At 54.2% G+C, this 23,081-nt stretch overlaps 1 protein-coding gene across 2 annotated transcripts in view; it reads right to left on the reverse strand.

Moving 5' to 3' along the window:
• Positions 1 to 3,931: 3,931 nt before the first annotated feature.
• DRD2 (dopamine receptor D2) overlaps positions 3,932 to 23,081 on the reverse strand; it is a 64,831-nt gene continuing 45,681 nt past the window's right edge. The window contains exons 2-8 of one of the 2 annotated variants that reach the window (XM_043579364.1): positions 16,674 to 16,989; positions 12,413 to 12,522; positions 11,287 to 11,423; positions 9,884 to 10,074; positions 8,884 to 8,970; positions 7,006 to 7,333; positions 3,932 to 5,233 (exon numbers count right to left, since the gene is read on the reverse strand). In XM_043579364.1, coding sequence (XP_043435299.1) covers positions 5,040 to 5,233; positions 7,006 to 7,333; positions 8,884 to 8,970; positions 9,884 to 10,074; positions 11,287 to 11,423; positions 12,413 to 12,522; positions 16,674 to 16,958 — 1,332 coding nt within the window. In that variant the 5' untranslated portion in view covers positions 16,959 to 16,989 and the 3' untranslated portion in view covers positions 3,932 to 5,039. The remainder of the gene's footprint in view (positions 5,234 to 7,005; positions 7,334 to 8,883; positions 8,971 to 9,883; positions 10,075 to 11,286; positions 11,424 to 12,412; positions 12,523 to 16,673; positions 16,990 to 23,081) is intronic. The other variant, XM_043579365.1, reaches the window with a different exon arrangement.

The following is a 23,081-nucleotide window of genomic DNA, read 5'->3' on the forward strand; positions in this document are numbered from 1 at the left end:
CCCTCCCCATGCCCAGAGTGGTCTACCTCCCTCCCTGCCTGACCTCTATCCTTCATTCACCTGCAGCATCTGACTTCCACTGTGCATCCAAGGCAGCAGGGAGGCTCTGGGTCTCAGGACAGAAGTCAGGGGTGGAGAAAGCCACAAGCAAGTGCAGTGGCTGTGTGGCACTTCCTGTGGATCTGGAGCTGCCATAGCTCCAACCAGGAGTGAAAGGCCTCTCCAGATGCCTCCACATGGGGATTCCCCCCAGCAGCCGTGCTTTATTTGGCAAGTAGCAGAGCTGGGTTGGGAGAGGGGGTGGGAAGCTGTCCTTACCAGGTACCTCTTCTCCCTGCACCGCATAACCCCACAAAGCCAGGGTGGAAGCCACCTCTTCCAGAGATGGTCTGCTCTGTCCCCGCCAGCTTCCCGCTCCCCTGGACTGTCCAGACCCAGGGCCAGGGGCACTGGGTTGGCAGGAGAGGACCCTCAGGCACATGCATGACAAGACTCTGACCTGCAGCCCCCCTAAAAACTACTCCCCTGGGGTGCCTGGGTGGTTTAGTCTGTTACGTGGTTAAGCATCTGACTCTTGATTTCACCTCAGGTCATTATCTCACTGTCACGAGATTGAGACCCGCGCTGGGTTCTGGGTTGAGCATGGAGCTCGCTTGGGATTCTCTCCCTCCCTCAAAATAAATAAATAAACATTAAAAAAATAAAGATTTTAAGAAATAAAATAAATAAAAACTACTCCCCTGCCCTGCACACACACACACACACACACACCCGCCCCACTCATTAGCTCTGCAGCCCAAAAGGCTACCAGGCTGTTCACAGGCACCGGAGGGCAACCTCCTAAAAGACAGGGGCCCAGATGCTTTTTCTTTCCCTCTCTCCTCACCTTTTTAAAAATCATCTCGGGGCGCCTGGGTGGCTTAGTACATTGAGCATCCGACTTCGGCTCAGGTCATGATCTCACGGGTTTGTGAGTTTGAGCCCCACGTCGGGCTCTGTGCTGACAGCTCTGAGCCTGGAGCCTGCTTCCGATTCTGTGTCTCCCTCTCTCTCTGCCCCACCCCACTCACACTCTGTCTCTCTCTCCTTCAAAAATAAATAAACATTAAATTTTTTTTTTTTTAATCATCCCACACTAGCTTCCTCCAGCTTTGCTCAGGGCTGGTCAGGAAACAGGCAGAATGGACAGTGTCAGACGTAAATTTGGAACCCTGAATTCAAAGGTCAGCCTGTCATCAAGGCAACGAGTCTCCTTAAGAGAGGCGGCCTAACAGGGGATCCCATGGATGGGGGCCCAGGGTTAGGAAGACAGGAGCACGTGGGGCAAAGCCCACACGGCCCCTGCATAGGATGGGGACTAATGGCCACAAACATAGCCTGGGTCCTGGGGCCCAGGAGGGCAGGGAGGCAGTGGGGCACAGGGCTGGGACAAGGAAGGGATCCCGGGCAGGTGGACATACTGCCCCCAAGGCGGGCTGGTCGTCAGTGTCCCTGATTGCAGATGACTGACTGCCCGTGTTCTGAGCCCACCAGGGAAGCAGGACAGACGGTCACTTCTTTCGAGGGCCTCTTGCCCCACCATTCAGGCAGTGCTCTATGCCCTCAGCCCTCCTACTCTCACCAGGGCTGCTGCACCCCACATCATTGTCATCTATGGGACCTGTGCCTCCACACCCAGCCAGGGCTCTGTCATGGGTGACACACAGCTTTAACAGCTGTTGCGTGATTGTGGGCCACGGACTCTGCAAGAACAGGGGTCACATCCACCTTTTTGCTGTTGCACACCTAGCACCTTGCTCAGGGCCTGGAGCACAATGGTTGCTCGAGAAAGATCCACGGAGGAAGTCACCGGCTGGGTGGATGGATGGATGGATGGATGAAATGCAGTTTCTCTTGCACTACTGGCCTTCCCAGTTTCCATCTCCCCAGCCAGGGGCCACCTGGGACTCCTCCGGAACCCACTAGGGGAAGAGTAAGGGGAGAGGGCCCGAAACTTTGAAAACTTGCAGTCACACAGGGACATCTGAGGGAACATAACACGCAAAGTGCCCGGCTGTGCCTGACCCGGTGCTGGGTGTTGGGGGCGGTCAGACTCCACCTGCTGTAAAGGCAGATAAATGACCCCTTGGTTGAAAGTCATGCTTCGGAGAAAGACAGTCATAGAGACAGAAGCCCAGGGAAGGCGGAGGAGAGAAATCAGAGCACTGCAGCAGTAGTCAGGGCCTCCTGGGAGGGAAGCAGAGCCTGGGCCGCCCCCTTCCACCTCAGAGTTCTCTCGGGTCCCCACGCCCATTCCTCTGTCCCCGAAGAGTTGAGGGGGGAGGGGGCGGAGCCGGCCCTCCCCCTGCCCACTCCAGCTGTCAATCTGCTGTCTGGAAGAAAGACTTGAAGCTTCATGACAACTGTGGGCAACTTTCCTCTGCCCCGCCTCCCGCCCCTGCCTGCCCTCTTGCCCTCTCCTCCCATCAGCGCCCTTTCCAGACTGCTGGGAGCCTAGCTCCCCTCCCTCTCTAGCTACCTGCTGTCCCCTCTTCCTCCCTTCCTTCCTCCCTTCCTCCCTCCCTCCCTTCCCTTCTGCCCCCCTCTCTCCCTCCTTCCTTCCTTTCTCTCCTTCCTCCCTCCCTCCATCCCTCCCTGCCTTCCTTCCTTCCTTCCCTGTCTCCCTCCTTCCACCCTCTTTTACTCTCTACTCTGTCATCTCTTCCATTCCCACAGCTGAGAAACCTGTGTGACCTTATAGTTTCTAATGATGCAATGAGATTTGAAGCTTCCGTCCAGGGCAAGATCTTTCATAGGCTGAGTGTGCACTGTGTCTGTGTGCATACCTGTGTGTGCATCGGCAGCAGAGAAGTCTCTAGGGTCTCTAACCCCACTGAGGGTCCGACGCCTTCCCCAGGAGGTGGTCACTGGGTTACTGACACCCTCTGAGCTGGACTAGGGGCCCATTTTGCCCAGCTTCTGGGACCTGGGTGCTCCCAGGTACAGGAGCCTCCCCTGGGGCTTAGCAGGTTCAGGGAAAAGATCAAAGTCCATAATTAAATGTTCAGGGCAAGTTAAGTGCTCCAAAGTTTGGTGCTAAAAATATTGTATTTAGCATGCAAATTATGCCCTGACAGCTCCCCGGAGCCTGAGCCCGTGGGAGCCGGCACCTTGTTTGTCATCATCGCTGTTATTCTCAAGGTAGTAAGAATATTCCTCCTTTGCCAGGTTGATTTATATTTCATTTCTTAAAGCCAAATTTCTGTTTTCAGGGCAATGCCAATTTGTGGCCCCAGAGAGCTTGGAGCTGTGACTGATCTGGAGGCCAAGAGGAGGGGGACCACCTAGGTCATGTCACACAGGCCCTCCCTGCCTCCCCAACCTGCTGCAGAGGAAGGGAGTCCTGATGTGAGCCAGAAGTCAGGGCAAGGGGCTGACACAGACACGGACACAGCCGGCAGCTCAAAGGGCACCTTTTCCATGGAGCCTTCTCTGCGTGGTGGGTCATAAGAGCTGAGGTCCTTCAGAGGTGCCAGGACCTGGAGAGGAGGAGGTGGGAAGTGGGGACAGCCTGGCCTTCCTACAGGAGGGATCAGGGGAGCCCTGGGTGTGCTCTGGGATTCCCACTGGGAACTTTCTCCCGTCCCATCTTGGTTGACAGTTGAGGCTCAGGGCCAGCCAGTAGCAGGGCTGAGAGCGTTCAGGTCTCCTGGGCTCAAGGGACGGGGAAGGGGAAAACACAGGCGCACATATCCTCTCCCCAGTCCTCCTGGAGCACCTCCTTTCCCCCCCACACCCCCCCCCCCCGGCGTCCACCCTGGTGGCTGTGGCCAGGGTCATCCCTTTGTGGGAGGGGGCTGCGGAAGGCTCCCCCAACTCTGATCCCAGCACAGACACCTGCTGCGGAGGACAAAGTTCGGTACCGGTTCCCTTCCACCCGAGGGGCCTCGCATATGACTCTTGTCAAAGTTTTATTAGTTTGGAGCATGTGTAGTGATGTTACAGAGTCTGGGACCCAGGGCCCCGCCCACAAACTGCAACCTCCCTCCTCCCTCAGGGCAGGGCCAGCCCAGGCTAAGTGGTATTCAGCAGCCCCCTCACCATGGGCTCCTCTAAGGCGGAGAAAGTGGAAGGGGAAGGGGGCAGGAGAGAGGAGAGGCAAAAGGCAAAGGAGAGTGGTTTTGCGGCAGAGTGTGGCAGGAGGCAGTCCCCCAGAGAACCAACATCCACCCCGGACCCGGATGCGGCCACAAGCCCACCTTCCCTGCCCTCTCACAGGTTGGCCCAACAGTTGCTAGAGAAGGGACGCACCGAGTCAGTTAGGGGGCAGCAGCATGGGCTTGGGGGACGTTCCGCTCCCCGCAGACCTTCCTGGGGCCTTTCAAGCCCAGGGTTCCTGCCCTCAGCAGGTGTGGAAATCACATGGGTTGCTGGAGGCACAGTGGGGTGGGGTGGGGTGGGGTGGGAGCCACTGCTGTGGAAACAGAGGCTCCCATCGGGCAGGAAAGGGAGTGAATGAAGATTTTTGGCTTGGGCTTCTCTGGGGCTCACCCTGTGGTCTGGTATTTACATGGGTCTCCCAGGACTGAGTTTCCTGGAGCCTTGGCAAGAGCTCTGGCTTCCCAGGCATGGGCCTTGTGGGGTGGGAACCGTCCATCCCTCCACACTGCCCGCTCCAGCACAGGCCTACGAAGACCAGGCCAAACCCCACAGAAAGCACAGCCTCTGAGCCCTGCCCCTGTTCCTGGTGACCCCAGAAGCCCAGAGAAAGGTCAGAGAAGGCGGCTGTGTCTTTGGTGCCAAGGGGAGAGGGCCTAGAGGTGGGAGGGGGGGGCTCTATGAGCCGCCCCTGAGCCAGGGGTCCAGCCCTTGGGCTGGCACCGTGCCTGGCTCCCCAGCACTACCCTGGCGGAGTGAGGGTGTGCGAGCTCTGAGGGGCGTGGAGTCAAGCTAGAGCCTGCCGGGGACAAAGAGAAGGCCGAGTCCGCCCTGCACCACCCCCATCCATGGCTCCCAGGAACGGAGACCCGGCTGGCCTGGGCAGGGAGGCGGGAAGCGGGTCAGCAATGCAGGATCTTCATGAAGGCCTTGCGGAACTCAATGTTGAAGGTCGTGTAGATGATGGGGTTCACGGCACTGTTGACATAGCCCAGCCACGTGAAGGCGCTGTACAGGACGGGCGGGATGTTGCAATCACAGTGTATATTCAGGATGTGGGTGATGAAGAAGGGCAGCCAGCAGATGATGAACACGCCTGGGGGAGAGGGTGGCAGTTAGGCAGGGAGAGGCTGGGCTGGGAAGGCCCGCACGAAGACAGACCCCGGCCCAGGAGCCCTGCAGGGGAGGCAGGAGGAGGGGGCAGGGGAGGCAGGGGAGTCAGGGGAGGCAGGAGGAGTCTCAGCCTCAGATTCTAGAGCCATCTCTGACACCCGTTTGCAATGAAGGCCACTTTCCTTCCCTCAGCCTCATTTTCCTCACCTGTCAAATGGGTATAATAACACCTACCCCACAGGGAAGGATAGTGGGCTTGAAGACAAATCCACGAGGTTAACATTCTGACACAAGTCAGTAGAGACGGAGATATGTACTCTACTTTCTGGTCATCTCTGAGAAACACATCTTCCTCAGCGACCGGAAGTGGAACATTTGGTCACTGCAGGTTGGGGATGCACCGTTTGGGCCCGAGGGACAAAAGGGAGAGCTAGATACCCATCTCACTTAGGATCCTGGCATCCCTGTGAGGTGGACGGGAAACCGAGGCTCCCACAGGCCCTGTGATGTACACAAGGCCACCCCGTTCATGAGGGATGAAGTCAAGACCCTCTGAGTTCCAGTCTATTGAGGTCTGTCCCACCAGTGGCCAGGCTCTCCCTATGCCTTCCCCAGCCCTTGGGGGGTACCTTTTCCTAATTGCTGCTTTGGGATGCTCTGACCTAGACTAACCTCCCTCCCGCCTGCTTTGTCCATCTGACTCAGGACCTCGTGCTCTGGCGGGACTCTTGGCATGGTGGCATCATGAGCCCAGAATGCCCCACAAGCACCCCGGGAGTCCCCAGGACTGAAGAGAGACCCCACGGACTAGAGCACCCTCTGTCACCCCCAGCCGCATGATCAAGGCTCTGTCCCTTAACCTGCGGTGACCCTGTGCGTGCATTCATAAAAGCAGGGTAGTAACTCTGGTCCCGCTCACGCCACAGGACTGGCCGGAGGTCAGAGGGGATGGTGGGTCTGGAAGGGTGCCCCGTGATAGCCTGGGTGCTGCAGGGAAGGCACAGTCACATTGGCCCCTCCTGTTCCCAACCAGCCACATCACATCACGTCCAGTCTTGTGTTTTGACTCGCCATCTGGGGTTTTCTAGGAAACTTTTATTTGAAAGCGATGCCTGGCTGACAGAGCCATGCCCTCATTCAGATGGCTCCCCCCTCCAGCCCCCTTTCCTTGTTCACAGCTCTGGTCCCACAGGGTCTTGGTTGAGCTGAAGTGAATTGAATTTCCAGTTCCTTAACAATAGCAACATTACCCAAACCATACTGATAACACATCCCTGTGTATACTGCTTTGCACTTTACAAAATGCTTTCACCTTTGTGTACCATCTGACCACCACAACAGCCTTGAGAAGCAATCTCCTGCTGAGGGGACTCCAGAGAGAGATGGTGACTGGCCCAGGACCATGATGCTCTGGAGGTCACCATGGTTGACTGGCCAAGCTCACTGACTCTGAAGTCAGACTCCCTGAGTTTAAATCATAGGTCTTCCTTGGGCATGTTATATACCCACTCCAGACCTCAGTTTCCCCATGAGTAAAAGGAGCATAATTATAGAATCTACCTAATGGGGTACATCAGTGGAAGTGGCCTGCACCTGAGAAAGTGCTGGTCCTCTGGCCCGCCAGCCATGGTTAGGAAAGGGATGGCAGGTAACAGGACCCATCCTGGTGGGCGGACCCATGGTGATGGTGATGGGTCCTTTCCTCGGTGATGGCTGGACAGAGCCGGGCTGCGGCCGTCGGCCAGCCTGACTCACCGAGAACAATGGCGAGCATCTGGGTGGCTTTCTTCTCCTTCTGCTGGGAGAGCTTCCTGCGGCTCATGGTCTTGAGAGAGGTCCGGGTTTTGCCATTGGGCATGGACTGGATCTCAAAGATCTTGGCAATCTTGGGGTGGTCTTTGGCATGCCCATTCTTCTCTGGTTTGGCGGGGCTGTCGGCCGTGCTGTGGAGGCCGTGGTGGGATGGGTCAGGGAGGGTCAGCTGGTGGTGGCTGGGCGGTATGGGGCTGTACCGGGTCCTCTCGGGGGGGCTGGTGCTGGACAGCATCTCCATCTCTAGTTCCTGGGCTCGGCGGGCAGCCTCCTGCACAGGGGCAGAGAACTCTGGGTAAAGCCAGGCCAGTTCATAGGCATTAGCCACGCAGCCTCACCTGGCCCCACCCGGCCCTGCCCTCTCCTCCTTTAGAGACTCCCGCAAACACCACAGGGTCACTCTGCCGAACACGGGGAGGTCGGGACGGTCTGGGCCCCAGGGCAGTCCCTGCCTGTGGGGTCATCCCCAGCACTTGGCCCCGAGCAATACTTATGCAGCCTCAATAACCCCACAACCATCTGTGAGGGCTTATTACCCCCAGCATTTCTCTCTTATTGACTGAGCAACACTTACTGAGTACCAGTGAGCGCCAGGCACCGAGCTGGCTGCTGGGAATACATTACTGGTTTGGCATCCAGTGCCTGCCTGCAGGAGCTCATGTTCTAACTGCATAGAGGGTACCCCTGTTCTTCCTGCTGGGCTGAATCGAGGGGCCACCAGGCAGACCTGAGACACCCCACCACATTCTCCTTGTAGACTGATCCCCGTGCCAAAGGGCTAATCCCAGGGCTCCCCCCAGTCTTTCCTGCCAAGCTGACCTGGCAGCCTTGGTGGGGATCCACTCATGGCCTCCCAGTTTCCCCAGACCGTGGAGTGCCAGCTTGAACTTCTCAAATGCAGCCTTGCTCTGCACCCGGTGGCGGGGGGCGGGTGGTGGTGGTGGTGGTGGTGGTGGTGATATAACTCAGCTGCTGCCCCCGTCCCAGTCCTGAATGCCCGTTTGGCACCCATCTCATAAAGGGAGTCCTACCCTTGCCGTGCAAGTGAACAGTGGGGACCCCGCTTCCTGTGGACACCTGACCTGAACTTCGTGTGCGGCTCTGGGTGGGTTCCCTGGCCCAGCTGGGGCTGCGGCACCTGCTGCTGGGACCCTGCTGCTACTTCCTCTGGGCAGAGCCTGGGGTCTGCTGTGCTTCCACGTCTCCAGGCTCTACTTTCGGGCTGCACTGCCCCACCAGCCCCAAGGCTGCTCTGCTCGCTCCCCTACTCACCCCCTCCACGCCCAGCCTCCAGCCCCAGAACCTGCCTGTAGTAAGGAAGCACATGCAAGAGGGAAGAGCAGCAGAGGCGTGGACTTCGGAGTCATGTGGGTTTGGGCCCAAATATGCGCTATCTCACTGTTTTGCCTCGGGTGAGTTACCTACCCTCTCTGAGCCTCTGTTTCCTCTTCCATAAAGTTAAAATCAATAAGCTCAATAAGACTTACCTCTCAGGGTCGCTGTGAGGATTTGATGAGACAGTAGGAACACGGTGGGTGTTCAGTGAATGGTAACAGCCACTCTTCTTATTTGAATTATGTTATTACGGCCAAGTCCTCTCTCCCAACCATTTTCTTGCGCTAGGGGTGCCTATCTGTGCCTTGCAGAATCGAGCCGTCTTGCTGCATGCCTGCTTGTGAGGTGTGCATGGTGAGTCTGGCCTCAGAGGCAAAGTGGGGGAGCCTGGGATGTGCGCTGCCGGTGGGGTTTCTGAGAATCACGGCAGCTGGGTTTCCCTAGGGGCGGAAGGACCTGGCTCTGGTCCCTGACCTGAGCACTTACCACTCTCCTCCTGTTCACTGGGAAACTCCCATTGGACTTGATGATAACGGTGCAGAGTTTCATATCCTCGGGGTGAGTGCAGGTGCCCTGTGGAGTGAGCCAGTACACTGGTCATGATGGGCAGGCAGCTGGGGACAGACACCCGATGTGGGGTGGTCAGGCTGGGCACCGGGGCTCAGAGAAGGGCAGAGGAGGAGTTGGTCCTGTGAGGGGAAAAGGTGGGCAGGACGAGGGACAAACGGGCCCTGACTTTAATGGGGTACCTGTTAAGGGTCTGGCACATGCTAGACATATTCATATCCCTCTCACATTGAATCCTCAAGACCACGCTGAGAGGCTGGCATTATGATTCCCATTTAACAGATGAGGAAACCGAGGCTCAGAGAAGTTAAGCAACCTGCCCAAGGTCACTCAGCAAAAAAGGTGGCAGTGCCAGGCCTTGAACCTGATGTGTCTAACCCCAAGATCCTGGTTCCTTCCAGGCCCACATACTGTCTTCCCATACAGGGAGGGCTGAGCAGAGGGGAGAATTCACAAGACATAAGGGGGAGGCAGTGGAAGCAAGGTGGAGGAGAGGAGGAGGAAAGAGCAGGGAGGAAGGAGGAGGTGCACACAGAGGGGAGCACAGGGAGCATGGAAGGTAAAGGGGAGGGAGGGAAGCACAGAGGGAGGAAAGGCAGAGAGAGGGGCCACAGCAAGGAAGGACAAGTGATGGGAAAGGAAGGAGAGGAGAGGGTGCATTCAGACAAGGATCTACAAGCAAAGACTTCTCCCAGATGGTGTCCACCACCTGCCCTGCCTCCATCCGGCTCCTGGAGATTCGGTCATCCCACGGAGGTCCATGCCTTCAGACTGTGCCCTGCCCAGGTCCAGGTCCGTGGAGCCCCCTACAGCCTAAGCCCCGCCCCACTGCACTGCCCTGGTCCTCCACCTGTGCCTGGGCAAGCTCCCTTGATAATGGTGAGGTGTGGGCGTTGGAGGGGGTGGGGGATCTGGGGACCTTGAGCGGGGCCTTCAGGTTGGCCCTAAAAGCCCGGCTGCTGCGCTTCGTGTTGACCCGTTTGCGGCGCCTGCGGAGGACGATGTAGATCTTGATGTAGACCAGCAGGGTGACGATGAAGGGCACGTAGAAGGAGACGATGGAGGAGTACACCACGAACGCGGGGTTGGCGATTATGCACTCGTTCTGGTCTGGGGGGGGAAGGAGAGCCCAGAGGGGACGTCAGCATCCCACGGGGCCACAGCGCCACAAGAGACCTTTCCCTCCTCCACCAGACTCCAGCAGCGAGGTCACAGAGAGTAGGCCTAGGTGTCTAAGGCCACCCGGAAATGCTAGATGTAAATGAACGTGCACCGTAAACCAGAGATTTTAAATCACAACTGTGAGCAAAAAGCTAAGCTCTCATGGACTACTTCTGAGTTTTCCCATTAACATTCCCTCCTTATTTCATTATTAGTTTTATTGCCCGTGAACACATGAGTGGGGCCAGTGTGCTTGGAAAAAATAACAGAAGGAAATTATTGTCAAAGAGTAAACCCTTATTTTAACCCTTGCTGTATACATGGGGGCGGTCTACCACCTTTCAATTTTAGGGACAAGGTGACTTGGTCCTATTTGCTCAACCCTGTGTTCTGATGTGTTTCCAAGTTCCCTTCCTGGTCTAGAAGATGTCTGACTTCTATCTCAGGGCCTTTCCAGATTGATCTGAGCATATGCTCAGGGAATAAGCCTATTCCCCACGTCTTGGAATTCCTACAAGAGGTACTTTGCAAGGCTTCTTGGTGTCCTGCCCTGTAAGGGTCTCCAGAGGTGCACCTGCCTCACTGGAGCCTGCCTGATGAGAGAAAGCTCTCTGCCCACGCTGGCAGGCAGGCAGGCCAACACCTATTTCCTCTACGTCAGACACACAGGACAGGTGCAGTGGGCTAGCTTCTATTATTTCTACCTCTCCTGCTCCAGAGGACTCAGGTCTGTGCAGAGCTGGGCCAGCTTGGACTGCAGCCTCATTACCACAAACAGCATCACCGTGGGGTGGGGATGGGACCCCGTAGTCACCCCCCCATGTGTGCATATGCACGCGCACACACACACGCAAACACATGCAGTTGGTGGGGCTGTCTGGCCTGTTTCGGTTGAATAAACAAAGTTGAAAATGGCCAGACATCCTCCTGAATCATTACCCCACTCCTCACGCAACCCCATTATGCCTCAAGCTACTGTTCCTCTCCGGCCCATCCAGGTACAACTGAGAGTCAGGCTTGGCCGGGGAGACCCAGCCTGGTCTCAGCCTAGGCTGGCAAACAGGTCATCTCCCTAAGTCTGCACCAGGGGCTCAGCTCTCTTGGGGTCCTGTGCAGCGAAGAGGGGCAGTGGAACCCCAGGGAGACAGAGACAGGACTCACCTGTGTTGTTGAGTCCGAAGAGCAGTGGGCAGGAGATGGTAAAGGACAGGACCCAGACGATGGCGATCATGACAGTGACTCGGCGTTTGGAGCTGTAGCGGGTGTTGTAGAGCATGGGCATGGCCACGGCTGTGTACCTGCAAGGTCACGGAGCAGGGGACCCTGAGTCTGGGGTGCAGGCCCAGGAACTCATTCCACAGCAGGCACACACCAGAGACACCCCACACCTTGGGGAGTTCCAGTTGTCTGAATTCCCTGAAGGCTGCCTGTCTACCCTAAATCACTCCTTTCTCCTGCCCCAGCTCAGACAGCAAGGGTAGTTGGTGATACTTTAGTGGCTGACCGGCTACCATGTAATCCTGGGCCATATCTATTACTCCAGTGTCCCTACTTGGATTTTAAGGTTTTTGAGGGACCATGGTCTAGGTCTTTGCACCTTTGAAACTACACCCATGCTGTGCTCACAGAAAGTGGAAGCGTTTGTTGATGGGTTGGTAGCCAGGCTCCTCGGAGAAAGAATTCAGCCCCATTCAGCAGAAAATAATAACGGTGGAAATCATTCGCCTCCTTGATCCAGCACTTCCCATATAGTAGCTCATTTCATCTTCCAAGAATCCTGCCAGGGGAGCCCAGCCAGGGGAGCCCACGTGGCCTGTGTGTGCAAATCAGTGAAAGGCTCCAAGGGTATAGTTTAACAAAGTGAGCACAACCCGGACCCCCTTGGCCGTGTGCCTGCCCTGTGCTGGACAGGAAATGCACAACCGGACACTGTGGCCCCACCTGGACAGGGGTCATCATCCTTGATTTCTAGACGAGGTAGGGTTCTGAGAATGTGCACATTCTGCCCAAGGTCACTTAAGTAGGAAGCGATAGACCTAGGGCTGCCATCAACATTGGGAACTTTCTCCTCTTTACCAGTCTCTGCTGGGTATCCTTGGTAGCATCTCCATCTGTACGATGGCCTCTCATGAGGTGGTCTGGACTCTCCCAGCCAGATCCACGTGCACCTATATGCATGTGCACGTACACATGTGCACACACACATGGACTCACAGGCACACAGCCTGCCTCTTCAGCCCGAAAGGCCAATGGCTTGGGTCCCCTCTCCCACCTTGGCTGGGCTCACCTGTCGATGCTGATGGCACATAGGTTCAGGATGCTTGCTGTGCACATCATGACGTCCAGAGTGACAAAGATGTCACAGTGAATCCTGCTGAATTTCCACTCGCCCACCACCTGGGGACAAAGCACCATAAGGGGTACGGAAGAGGGACGATGAGCTCAGGCCACATAGTTTGGCTCTCCTGGGGCAGACTGGGCCACAGGCCCAGAGGGCAGCTGTGGGGGTCTTGCAGGTCTCCAGTTGGGGCCCGGGAGAGAAGTGGGGCAGCAAAGGGAAGCCGTGCCCCTGGCTGTCTGAGGCACTTGTCCCTGCTCCCCTCCCCTGCTAGCCACATAGGGCCATTTTGTGCCAAAAACAGGACAGGAAGAATGATGACCAATTTACACCTCGTGTCTCAACTCTGAGCCTTCGTCTGTAAAACATCCGTGTGATCTACTTGCATCCCATTCTGCCAATGGAGAAACTGAGCCTCAGAAATGGGCAGTGACTTGCCCAAGGCCATTCCGCTCAGCTTCTGATCCTGCCCTGATCCCAGGTTTCTGGGGGAGCCAGGCAGCTCCTTCGGGACCAGCATGGTGTGTGGCCCAGTCGGGGCCCGGTGAGTGTCCGTTAAGGACAACGGTGAGGACCATGGCTCTGAGACAAAGAAGACAGTTCTGCTCTTTGTCGCACCTGGAGAATTCAGGACGGAAAACCTGGGCTCAAGCTCTGGAAACACCAGGAGGGGGTGGGGAGGGGCGGCTGTACCCATAGATCCTTGTATGATGGAACTGAGGAGGCCCGCTCCTGCACCCCTCTCCCCCTTACACACACAGACACACACGCACACACACTCACTTTCCCGTACGCCCATGCACATCCATACCACCCATTTAAACGCACAGGCACACACACTCACGCAGCGAGCTGGCCCAGGCAAATTTGGAAGTGTGGAACACCCTGACCCTGACCCTGAGACACATCCTAGGCCTCTACCAATAGGAGAAAAAGGAGCAGGAAAGCCCCCCTCCCAGGGCCTGGGGCAGGGCAGTTCCCATCCTTCTGTCATAGCACTGTCAGTCGTCAGGCTAATTGGAACATGCTCATTCCCAGTGCTGCCTCTTTTTTCTGCTCTCAGGCATGAAACCAAATGCTGGCACCTAAGCTCGGTGACAGGAACTATAGCCACTGATGTTGGACGTGAAGAAACAGCAGCTGGTCCCAGAAGACAGGAAGGAAGCTGCCTTCTCTAGGCTCACGTGAGCCCACATCACAGCACAGAACTCCCCAAGATGGCAGGTCAGGTCTGGATTGGGGGGTGAGGAGCTCCGGGTATAAATAGAGTCTACCTGTAGGGCACTGCTAGGAGGGTCCCAGACCCACCTGGTCCACCCTCCACCTTGAGGCCCGCCCCCGCCCCAGACGAGTACTTCAGAGCTGTTTCTATGTCCCTAGGGATCCGGGTCTGAGCTGCCAGGGCCCTCTTTCTCTCCCTCCTTCCCTCTCCCCTGCCTTCCATCTTTCCTACAGACACTTATGAGCAACTTACTATGGGCCAGACTCTGTCCTAGACTCTGGGGTACAGCGGTAAACAGTATTGGCATAGTCCTTGCCTTTAGGGAGCTCTCAATCCCTACCCCTAAAGGCCTGTCTGGAGCACAGAAGAAGGGAGGGCTTTCCTCCACAGGCCTGGGGGCAGCTGACTCAAAGACTCGAGAGAAATTTTTGGCAGCCATGTACATTGACGGGGGGTGACTGGGTGGCTCAGTCGGTTGGGCGTCCAACTTCAGCTCAGGTCATGATCTCACAGCTCGTGAGTTTGAGCCCCGTGTGGAGCTCTGTGCTGACAGCTCAGAGCCTGAAGCCTGCTTCTGCTTCTGCTTCTGTGTCTCCCTCTTTCTCTGCCCCTAACCCACTAGCATTCTGTCTCTGTCTCTCTCAAAAATAAACATTAAAAAAAAAAAAAAAAAAGAGTAAAGCACATCCAATCCAATCTAGCACGCTAGACACGTGCTGACATGGCAGGCTATGAGAGGCACTAGTATTGCTGGGAAAGGAACAGGGTGGAAAATTCTGGACAACAAGAGCATCTCTTAGAAAGGAAAGAGTATATGGGCTGCAAGAACACTCTGACAGGATGTTGGGATAGGCTGAGACTCCCCTCGGGACAGTCTCTCAGGACAAAAAATGGCTGGGACAATAACCTGTAAGTCGAGCTCACTGTCCAGCTCTTGTTTTAAAGGGAAATAATGAGAAAGTTAGAGCACTACCCTCCATGATACTGTTCTCCACCCTGCCCCCCAAACCACTGCGCTTCCCCCTTAAAATAACGGTGAACTGGTTATGTTGAAAGTATCTGTTCACAGGACTTACAGATTCTCAGAAACCCCCAGTACAGCCTGTGTACAGATGTGGCTCTATCCTAGAGTGTCGGGGGAGAGGCTGCAGATCTGGAAGCCCAGAAGCCTTGCGTGGAGCCGCAGGCAAAGCATGCTTCACTGTGGGTAGAGGGCGCCTTGCTGCCTGGGCACGGGGAGGGCCCTTGCTATCAGGACAGGTGCTGGATGGCTACCACCGTCACGTTCGTCTTCAGCGCCACTGTCACAGCTGATTTCTACATCTTGCTCACTACAGTGTGCGGTACCAATCTGAGCCCTTTGCATATATTAACTAACTCATTAGATGCTAAAGCAATGCCACGAGGTAGATACTGTGATTATCTCTTTTATATGGATAAAGAAAGTGAGGCACAGAGAGGTTCTTTGCTCTGCCACTCGCCCCTCATTCTCCCCTGATGGTCAGAGGCCTGGGACCCTCCTTTGAGAGGGAGCAGGAAGGGAAGAGGCCTTAGGATTGAGAAGGGTTCCTCAGGGAGAGGCCCTCAGACAAGACGTGCTTGGACAGACTCACGGACGTGTGAGTCGTGGAGGAAGTGGACCCCTGGCCTGTGGCACCTGTAGATTTCATGTTATTTTGCTTGTTTCCTTCGGGGTTTTTCCTTCACATTCATTTTGGACGTCCCAGTCTGTTGGGGCTGTGCTACAGAAAACCAGGGGTGTGTGATCCTGTGAGCATTGATGAGAAAGCCCGGGGAGCCCCCGGGTACGGAGACCAGGAGAGGGGCCACGCTGGGCCAGCCTCCTCTCCCCCACCTCAGCTCCCTCTTCTGGGTGTCGCCTCGGCTCAAGCCTACAAAATGTCACGTTTTCCTTTAAAAGCAGAAGCCTTACCCTCCCAGCCAGGGACTTGCCTCCATAGCACAGGTGTATCCCCCCTACCTTGCCCAGGACGGGAAGGTAAGTGCCCAATGATCGCAGTAACCTCAGTGTTGGCTCTTTCCTGACGGGCTGGTCAGTTCCCAGACTCCACCCCAGAATCCTAGGCCGAGAGAGGGGCAGGATCCAGGACGCAAGCCCCTAGACCCTCCCACGTCTGCCTGTGGGAAGTAGCTCCCCGGTTACTCCCCTTGCTGTGCAATCTGAGGACAGACAGCTTCTCAAAGCTTCTGTTTCCTCTTCTGTAAACTGAGAAGAAAAGTATCAACTCCCAGGATTAGCATGACTGTTTGCTGAGTCTGTGTCTGCGAAATGCCTGGCGGGGTGCCTGGACCACGGCAGGGGCCGCCCACTCTCTATTCGGAAGTGCAGAGCTGGGCCCCATCCTGGGCCGAGCCCTGGGTGACCATGTGGTCCTTCCCGAGCCAAGGGGCTGTGGCCCAGCCCACAGCGGACCCTGCCTGGAGGTCCCAGACATTGGCACTAGACCGAACTGGGAAGAGGGGAGGCATAAGGAGCACACGGAGTAGCAGCCCCCACTTTCGAAGTGACAAGAAAGAATGGGAAGCTTCGGGTCTGGACGCATGAACATCTCCCTTCCTTGAGGATCTTCCTCCATCACTCCCATTTGCAGCATGATCTAACCAACCAACCTGGGGCCAAGCCGAGTTCCAGCTGGGACCTGCCAGCTGCATGATGCTGGAGAAGTCACCGAATTTCTCTGACCACCTGGCTCACCACCTGTGAGATGGCGGTAGTCGTGGGGTGACCTCACAGGGCTGGCCTGAGGGCTACACGGGAAAACGCCGGGGATAGAGGACTCGACCCTTAGTAAGCACTCTCCAACTGGCAGTTGGGACTGTGAAAGAGGCATTAAGCCCATTTCATAAGGGGAAAAACTGAGCCCAGAGTGGAAGGAGAGGCCAGGCCTGCTGAGAAGGCACCAGGCAATTCGTCGGGAAGTGCCTGGACTCCAGGCTCCCCTGCAGCGGAGGGGAGGGCAGACCTACCTCCAGGTAGACAACCCAGGGCATGACGAGCGTGGCCACCAGGAGGTCGGCCACGGCGAGGCTCACGATCAGGTAGTTGGTGGTGGTCTGCAGCGCCTTCTCGCGGGACACGGCCATGCAGACCAGCACGTTGCCGAAGACGATGACGAAGATGAGCAAGGTGAGAAGCGTGGCGTAGTAGTTGTAGTGAGGCTTTCCGGTCCTTCCTTCGGACCCGTTGAAGGGCCGGCTCCAGTTCTGGCTCTCCAGATCATCATCGTACCAGGACAGGTTCAGTGGATCCATCGGGGCAACGGGGCCACTGGGTGGCCAGGCTCTGGCCAGGAAAAATGGACATGGCGGGTGAGCAGGAGGACCTCCCAGAGCGTGCTGCCTCCCACGGAAAGCTCCGGAGCTACAGCCAACCACTGGCAGTTAGAATTCTCCAGCCTCGGGATTTTCAGTTCTGCATTTTAACGATTTTCTTAAAACGCTGGGGCCTGCTGCCACTCTTCTGCTGGCAAGTTCTTGCAGATGGCAAGACAAATGAGCAATTATAATTTTTTTAAAGAAAGTATAATAAAATAAATGAACTTGAAAAGAGCTGATCATTCATTCATCTATTTATTCAACAAACACTTAGTAAGCACATCCCATGCACCACCTCCTGGAGACAAGTTAGTGAGGAGTTCCAGCTTCTAGGGGCAGGAACAGGAATACACATTCATTCCTTCTTGATTCTATAAATATTTATTGAGCATTGTTCTATGTGGTGCTAGAAATATGGGCTGGAACGAAATATACATGGTTCTCCAGCTCACATTCTAAATTAAAAAAATTTAATGTTTGTTTTTGAGAGAGAGAGAGAGAGAGTCAGAGCATGAGTCGGGGAGCAGCAGAGAGAGAAAGGGAGACACAGAATCTAAAGCCCTTGCTCCAGGCTCCGGGCTGTCAGTACAAAGCCCGACACAGGGCTCGAACTCAAGAACCGTGAGATCATGACCTGAGCCGAAGTCATAAGCTTAACCAACTGAGCCACCCGGGCGCCCTTACCGAGCTCACATTCTAAAAGAAACAACAGCCCATGAATCAAGCACTTAAACCTATAAGCAGTGGGCACTAGGAAATGGAATGCAGGAGGACCACAAAAGCTAGTTTAAGCATTGAAATAAGACTTTCCAGAGGAAGTGACTTTTGACAGACAACCCTAAGTCATTAGGTGAAGAGCTGGGAGCCCAGGGAAGGGTCTAGACACAAGAAACAGCATAAGCAAATGACAGAGCGAGACAGCAGACACCCGGTGGAGGGCTGGAAGAAATTCATTCGGGGCAGCTGAAGCCCGTGAGCTGAACTGGGGAGGGTGCCAGAGCAAGATCCTAGAAGGCCTTCCAAGTCACGCTACATTTGAGCCTAAGGGCAGTGGGAACCACGTGATCAGAGGCGCCTTCCGGCGAGAAGGTTCCAACCGCTGTTCAGAGGATGGAAGTGTGTGGCCAAGCAGGTGGCGGCACACCAGCTGGGAGGCTGTAGGAACCCGAGGAAGAGATGAGGAGTTTCTGCATTCCTGCCCTGAGAGCCTGAGAACTTCCTGAAGGAGGTGTCATCTGAGATGCGATCAAAGGAGGAAATAGCCAGGCCACAGAGTTTGGGAGACCCTGCAGCTAGAGAGAACACAACACGGTGCCAGACAACAAACAGTTCTGTTTGGCTAAAAATGTAGGGTGTGAAGTGGGGGCAAAAGAAACCAGGGGGCCAGTCATGGGCCAGATTCTGTCTCATAAGACTGGGAGGCCCTGAAGGGTTGGGTGCAGAGGAAGGACCACGGGGCTGGTGTTTTAGTAAAGTGGCTGCTGCAGCATAGGGAGGCCTTGGAGGAGGCCAGGCTATGGCTGTCATTTGGAGAAGGGAGGGTGGTTGTCTGAATGAAGGTGGCAGGGATGAGGAGAGAAGTGTTCAGAATCAGCAGCTGACCTGTGCATCGGTATCCAATGGATAGATGTGGGATGGGAGAGGGGCCGGGGCAAGCAGAGAGAGAAGGGGTAGAGGGAACAGCATTTCTGCCTTGGGCTTAGGGAGGCTGAGGAGCTGCTCACTGAGAGCAGGAAGCAGAGAGCCTGAGAGGCAGACTTGAGACGCATCAGGCATTGACGAGCTTGACAGCCTGTGTTTTGGTTGTGATTAGAACATAATGCACATATAATATAGCTGACTCTCCTGCTAACAAAAGTGTTCCTATTTTACACGATGGAATCAGGCTTATCAGTACCTCAAAGCACTCTGCCCAAGGTGCCACGACATCCAGTTGCTGGGCTACCCAAAGGGATTTGAAGTCTACTAATTTATGCCACTTGAGATGGTGGTACCATGTCCAGATCAGGGAGGAGGGCACGCCAGCCACAACAGATCAGAAGGGACTTTGGAGAAGGGTCTGCCCCCCTCTACCCCCTCAACCTTATCTGACACATTTGCTCTGCCGGCCCCCAGCAGAGGAGTGTGGATGATATCCTCACCACCCACCCACCCCTCCCCACCCCAGCACCACCACACCAGCCTGGAGTCTCTGGGGAAGCCAAAATACCTAACTCCATGTAGGGTGACATGACATGACACCAGTGCAAAAATCTTCCAACTCAGAGGCGCCGAGGCCCTGTGTCACACCGACGCTGCCCTCTGCAAAGGCATCGGCCCCTCTTCCCATTTGGAGCACACCCTGGGACAGCTATATGCACGTATCCATCAGGAACGGCAGCTGCTCCTGCCTCTTGTTTTCACACAAGATTGGGAGTCTGTTGAGCTTGTCAGGCATAAAGCAATGTGCCAAGCACTTTCGGGGGCCTGGAGATGTGGAGATCCACTCACTTCCCCCAGGGCTCCTGAAGGTTCTCTCTGCCCCACCTCTTACTTCCCTGGTCCCTCTCTGTAGGGCCAGTGGCCTCTGATGGAGACTATACGGCTTCCCTTCTACCCCACCCCACCTCTTCTCTATACCCAACCAGACTTCTGTTTCTGTACAATCCTGCGCCTGCCTGTGATGTGGCTTCATATGCTTGTAGAGGATTTGATAGTTTTGTTTGATAGTTTTGTCCTCAAAACAACCTCCGAGGCCTGCAGCTATTATCCCCCCTCGACAAATGAGAAAAGTCTTTGGAAAACTTCCCTTCCCCTCCCGCTGCTTGCCCAGACCTGACACGGCCTCCAAAGAAAGGCTAGCTCAGAATCTTCCCGCTTCCTGCTCTCTGCTGGACCGCTTTCCCTTGGGGGTTCCACAGCATCATTCCTGAGTTCTATTCTGGAACGCACCCTCTCTGTGTATCTGTTCCTCCCCAACACCCCCCACTGGAGTGTAAGCATCTTAAGCATTACATCACATCTTGGTCATGCCTCATCTTCGTGGAATAAACAAATAAAAGAGCATACTCTCTTGTTCTCTGGGATCTGCAGGTCGTACGTTGGGTTGCTGAACTCAATCAAAGGCTCTGTGAGTCCAGCCGGGAAGAAAAGCCCTCCACCCTTGAGATGTAGCTATAAAGAGAGGCCACCACATTAACGAGTGACAAAAGAGAGAGGCAACCCAAGAGGACCACGGGTGTTGCATGTTGGATCCCCAGAAATAAGACCCTGAGGAGGACATTGGCGTGCAGGGAATTTACCGGGGAATGTTCTCAGAATGGAGGCTTGCAGAGAAGGGAGGAGGCAGGGCTGGACTGGGGAGAAGCTGGGCTGACCTTTGTCTCAGGTGACCTCAGAGAGCCCTCAGGGAGCCTGCAGAGCTGTCTCTCTCATAATGTCCTAGGGCGTGGACTGTCCCAGGGAGAAGGTGTGACCTGGAGAGAGACATCTCTCTTCAAGTGAGCATCTGCTAAGAGGGCGGACCCAGATGGAACTGTCCGTTGTCAGCAGGCCCAGTAGTTGGGGGAGTGAGTTGGTCGTGCACAGGTGCTGGGGCCCACTTTACCACCAGGCGCTGCAGTGGATGCTCAGAAATCACAGAGGATATGTACATGGGCCTGGCTGGGGTGCTTCTGGAGGGCTTCCTGGAGGGGGAAGACTTTCATTCAGGACTTAAAATCATGAGAACAAGTAAGATGGCAAACGTGAGCATTTCCACTCAGGGCAGGGTCGGAGGTGAGCACTCATTCCTCTGTGTGCTGGTTACTCTGCAGGACAGGAGTGAGTCCCTTCACCTACAGCTGGGAAGGCTTCATGCATTTAATTTTCTAATCAAGCATTTATTCTATATCTTGTTTTTTTGCTGAAACAAATGCATTACAGAAAGAATGGGAAAGCCTGGAAAATGCCTAGATGCCTGTAGACCCTATTAATATCTTGGAGCAGGATTTTCTTCCAACCCCCGGAGCCAGTTCCATCCCTGCCGTGTCCTCAGCACCCTTCCTGCCTGGGACCGACATCTCTCACAAGCAGGGGCTGTCTGAATCACTCTCACACCACACCAAGCAGAGCAGAAATTCAGACATCAGCAAATCTAGCCCTTTTGATGACGCACTCTACCATGAGAGATACCAGTAGAAGATAGGGCTGAGGACCAAAACACCTGGGTTCAAATCCCAACTCCACCTTTATTTGCTCCAAGGTCTCAAATCCCAACTCCACCTTTATTTGCTCCAAGGTCTCGGCCAGATTACGTGGCTTTCCTGAGCCTCAGTTTTCCCATCTGCAAACTGGGGATTAGCAATTAGTGTTGTGAGGATTAAGTACAATGATACATGAGTGGCCTGCACAGGTAAACTCCCAAGGAATGTGAGCTTTAAAAATCAAACCAAGAGCAATCCCTATCAGAATAGCACCAACATTCTTCACAGAGCTAGAACAAACAATCCTAAAATTGTATGGAACCAGAAAAGACCCCAAATAGCCAAAGTGGTCTTGAAAAAGAAAACTAAGCTGGAGGCATCACAATCCTGGACTTCAAGACATATTACAAAGCTGTAATCATCAAACAGTACGGTACTGGCACAAAAACACTCAGATCAATGGTACAGGATAGAGAACGCAATAATGGACCCACAAATATATGGCCAACTAATCTTTGACAAAAGCTGGAAAGAATATCCGATGGAATAAAGACCGTGTCTTCAGCAAGTGGTGCTGGGAAAACTCGACAACGATGTGCAGAAGAATGAACCTGGACCACTTTATTACACCATTCACAAAAGTAGACTCAAAATGGATGAAAGACCTAAATGTGAGACAGGAAGCCATCAAAATCCTCAAGGAGAAAGCAGGAGAAAGCAGGAAAAAGCTCTTTGACCTTGGCCACAGCAACTTCTTATTCAACACATCTCTGGAGGCAAGGGAAACAAAAGCAAAATGAACTATTGGGACATCATCAAAATAAAAAGCTTCTGCACAGTGAAGGAAACAATCAGCAAAACTAAAAGGCAACCAACAGAGTGGGAGAAGATATTTGCAAATGACATATCAGATAAAGGGTTAGTATCCAAAATCTATAAAGAATTTATCAGACTCAACACCCAAAAAACAAATAATCCAGTGAAGAAATGGGCAAAAAGACATGAATAGACACTTCTCCAAAGAAGACATCCAGATGGCCAACTGACACATGAAAAAATGCTCCCATCATCAGGGAAGTACAAATCAAAACCATGATGAGATACCACCTCACACCTGTCAGAATGGCTAACATCAACAACTCAGGCAACAACAGATGTCGAGGATGTGGAGAAAGAGGATCTCTCTGGCACTGCTGGTGGGAATGCAAACTGGTACAGCCTCTCTGGAAAACAGTATGGAGGTTCCTCAAAAAATTGAAAATAGAACTACCCTATGACCCAGCAATTGCACTACTAGGTATTTATCCAAAGGATACAGGTATGTTGTTTTTAAGGGGCCTGTGCACCCCCATGTTTATAGCAGCACCATCAACAATAGCCAAAGTATGGAAAGAGCCCAAATGTCCATTGATGGATGAATGGATAAAGAATATATGGTGTGTATACACACACACACACACACACACACACACACACACACGCAATGGAGTATTACTTGACAATCAAAAAGAATGAAATCTTGCCATTTGCAACTACGTGGATAGAACTGGAGGGTCTTATGCTAAGTGAAATTCGTCAGTCAGAGAAAGACAAATATCATATGACTTGAATCATATGAGAAATTTAAGATGCAAAACAGATGAACACAAGGGAAGGGAAGCAAAAATAATATGAAAACAGGGAGGAGGACAAAATACAAGAGACTCTTAAATATAGAGAACAAACTGAGGGTTGCTGGAGGGGTCGTGGGAGGAGGGATGGGCTAAATGGGTAAGGGGCATTAAGGAATCTACTCCTGAAATCATTGCTGCACTATATGCTAACTAACTTGGATGTAAATTAAAAACAAATAAATTAAAAATTAACAATAATTAAAAATAAATCAAACCAACCAAAG

This window comes from Prionailurus bengalensis, chromosome D1 (genome assembly GCF_016509475.1).
Source record: "Prionailurus bengalensis isolate Pbe53 chromosome D1, Fcat_Pben_1.1_paternal_pri, whole genome shotgun sequence".
Taxonomy (NCBI): domain Eukaryota; kingdom Metazoa; phylum Chordata; class Mammalia; order Carnivora; family Felidae; genus Prionailurus; species Prionailurus bengalensis.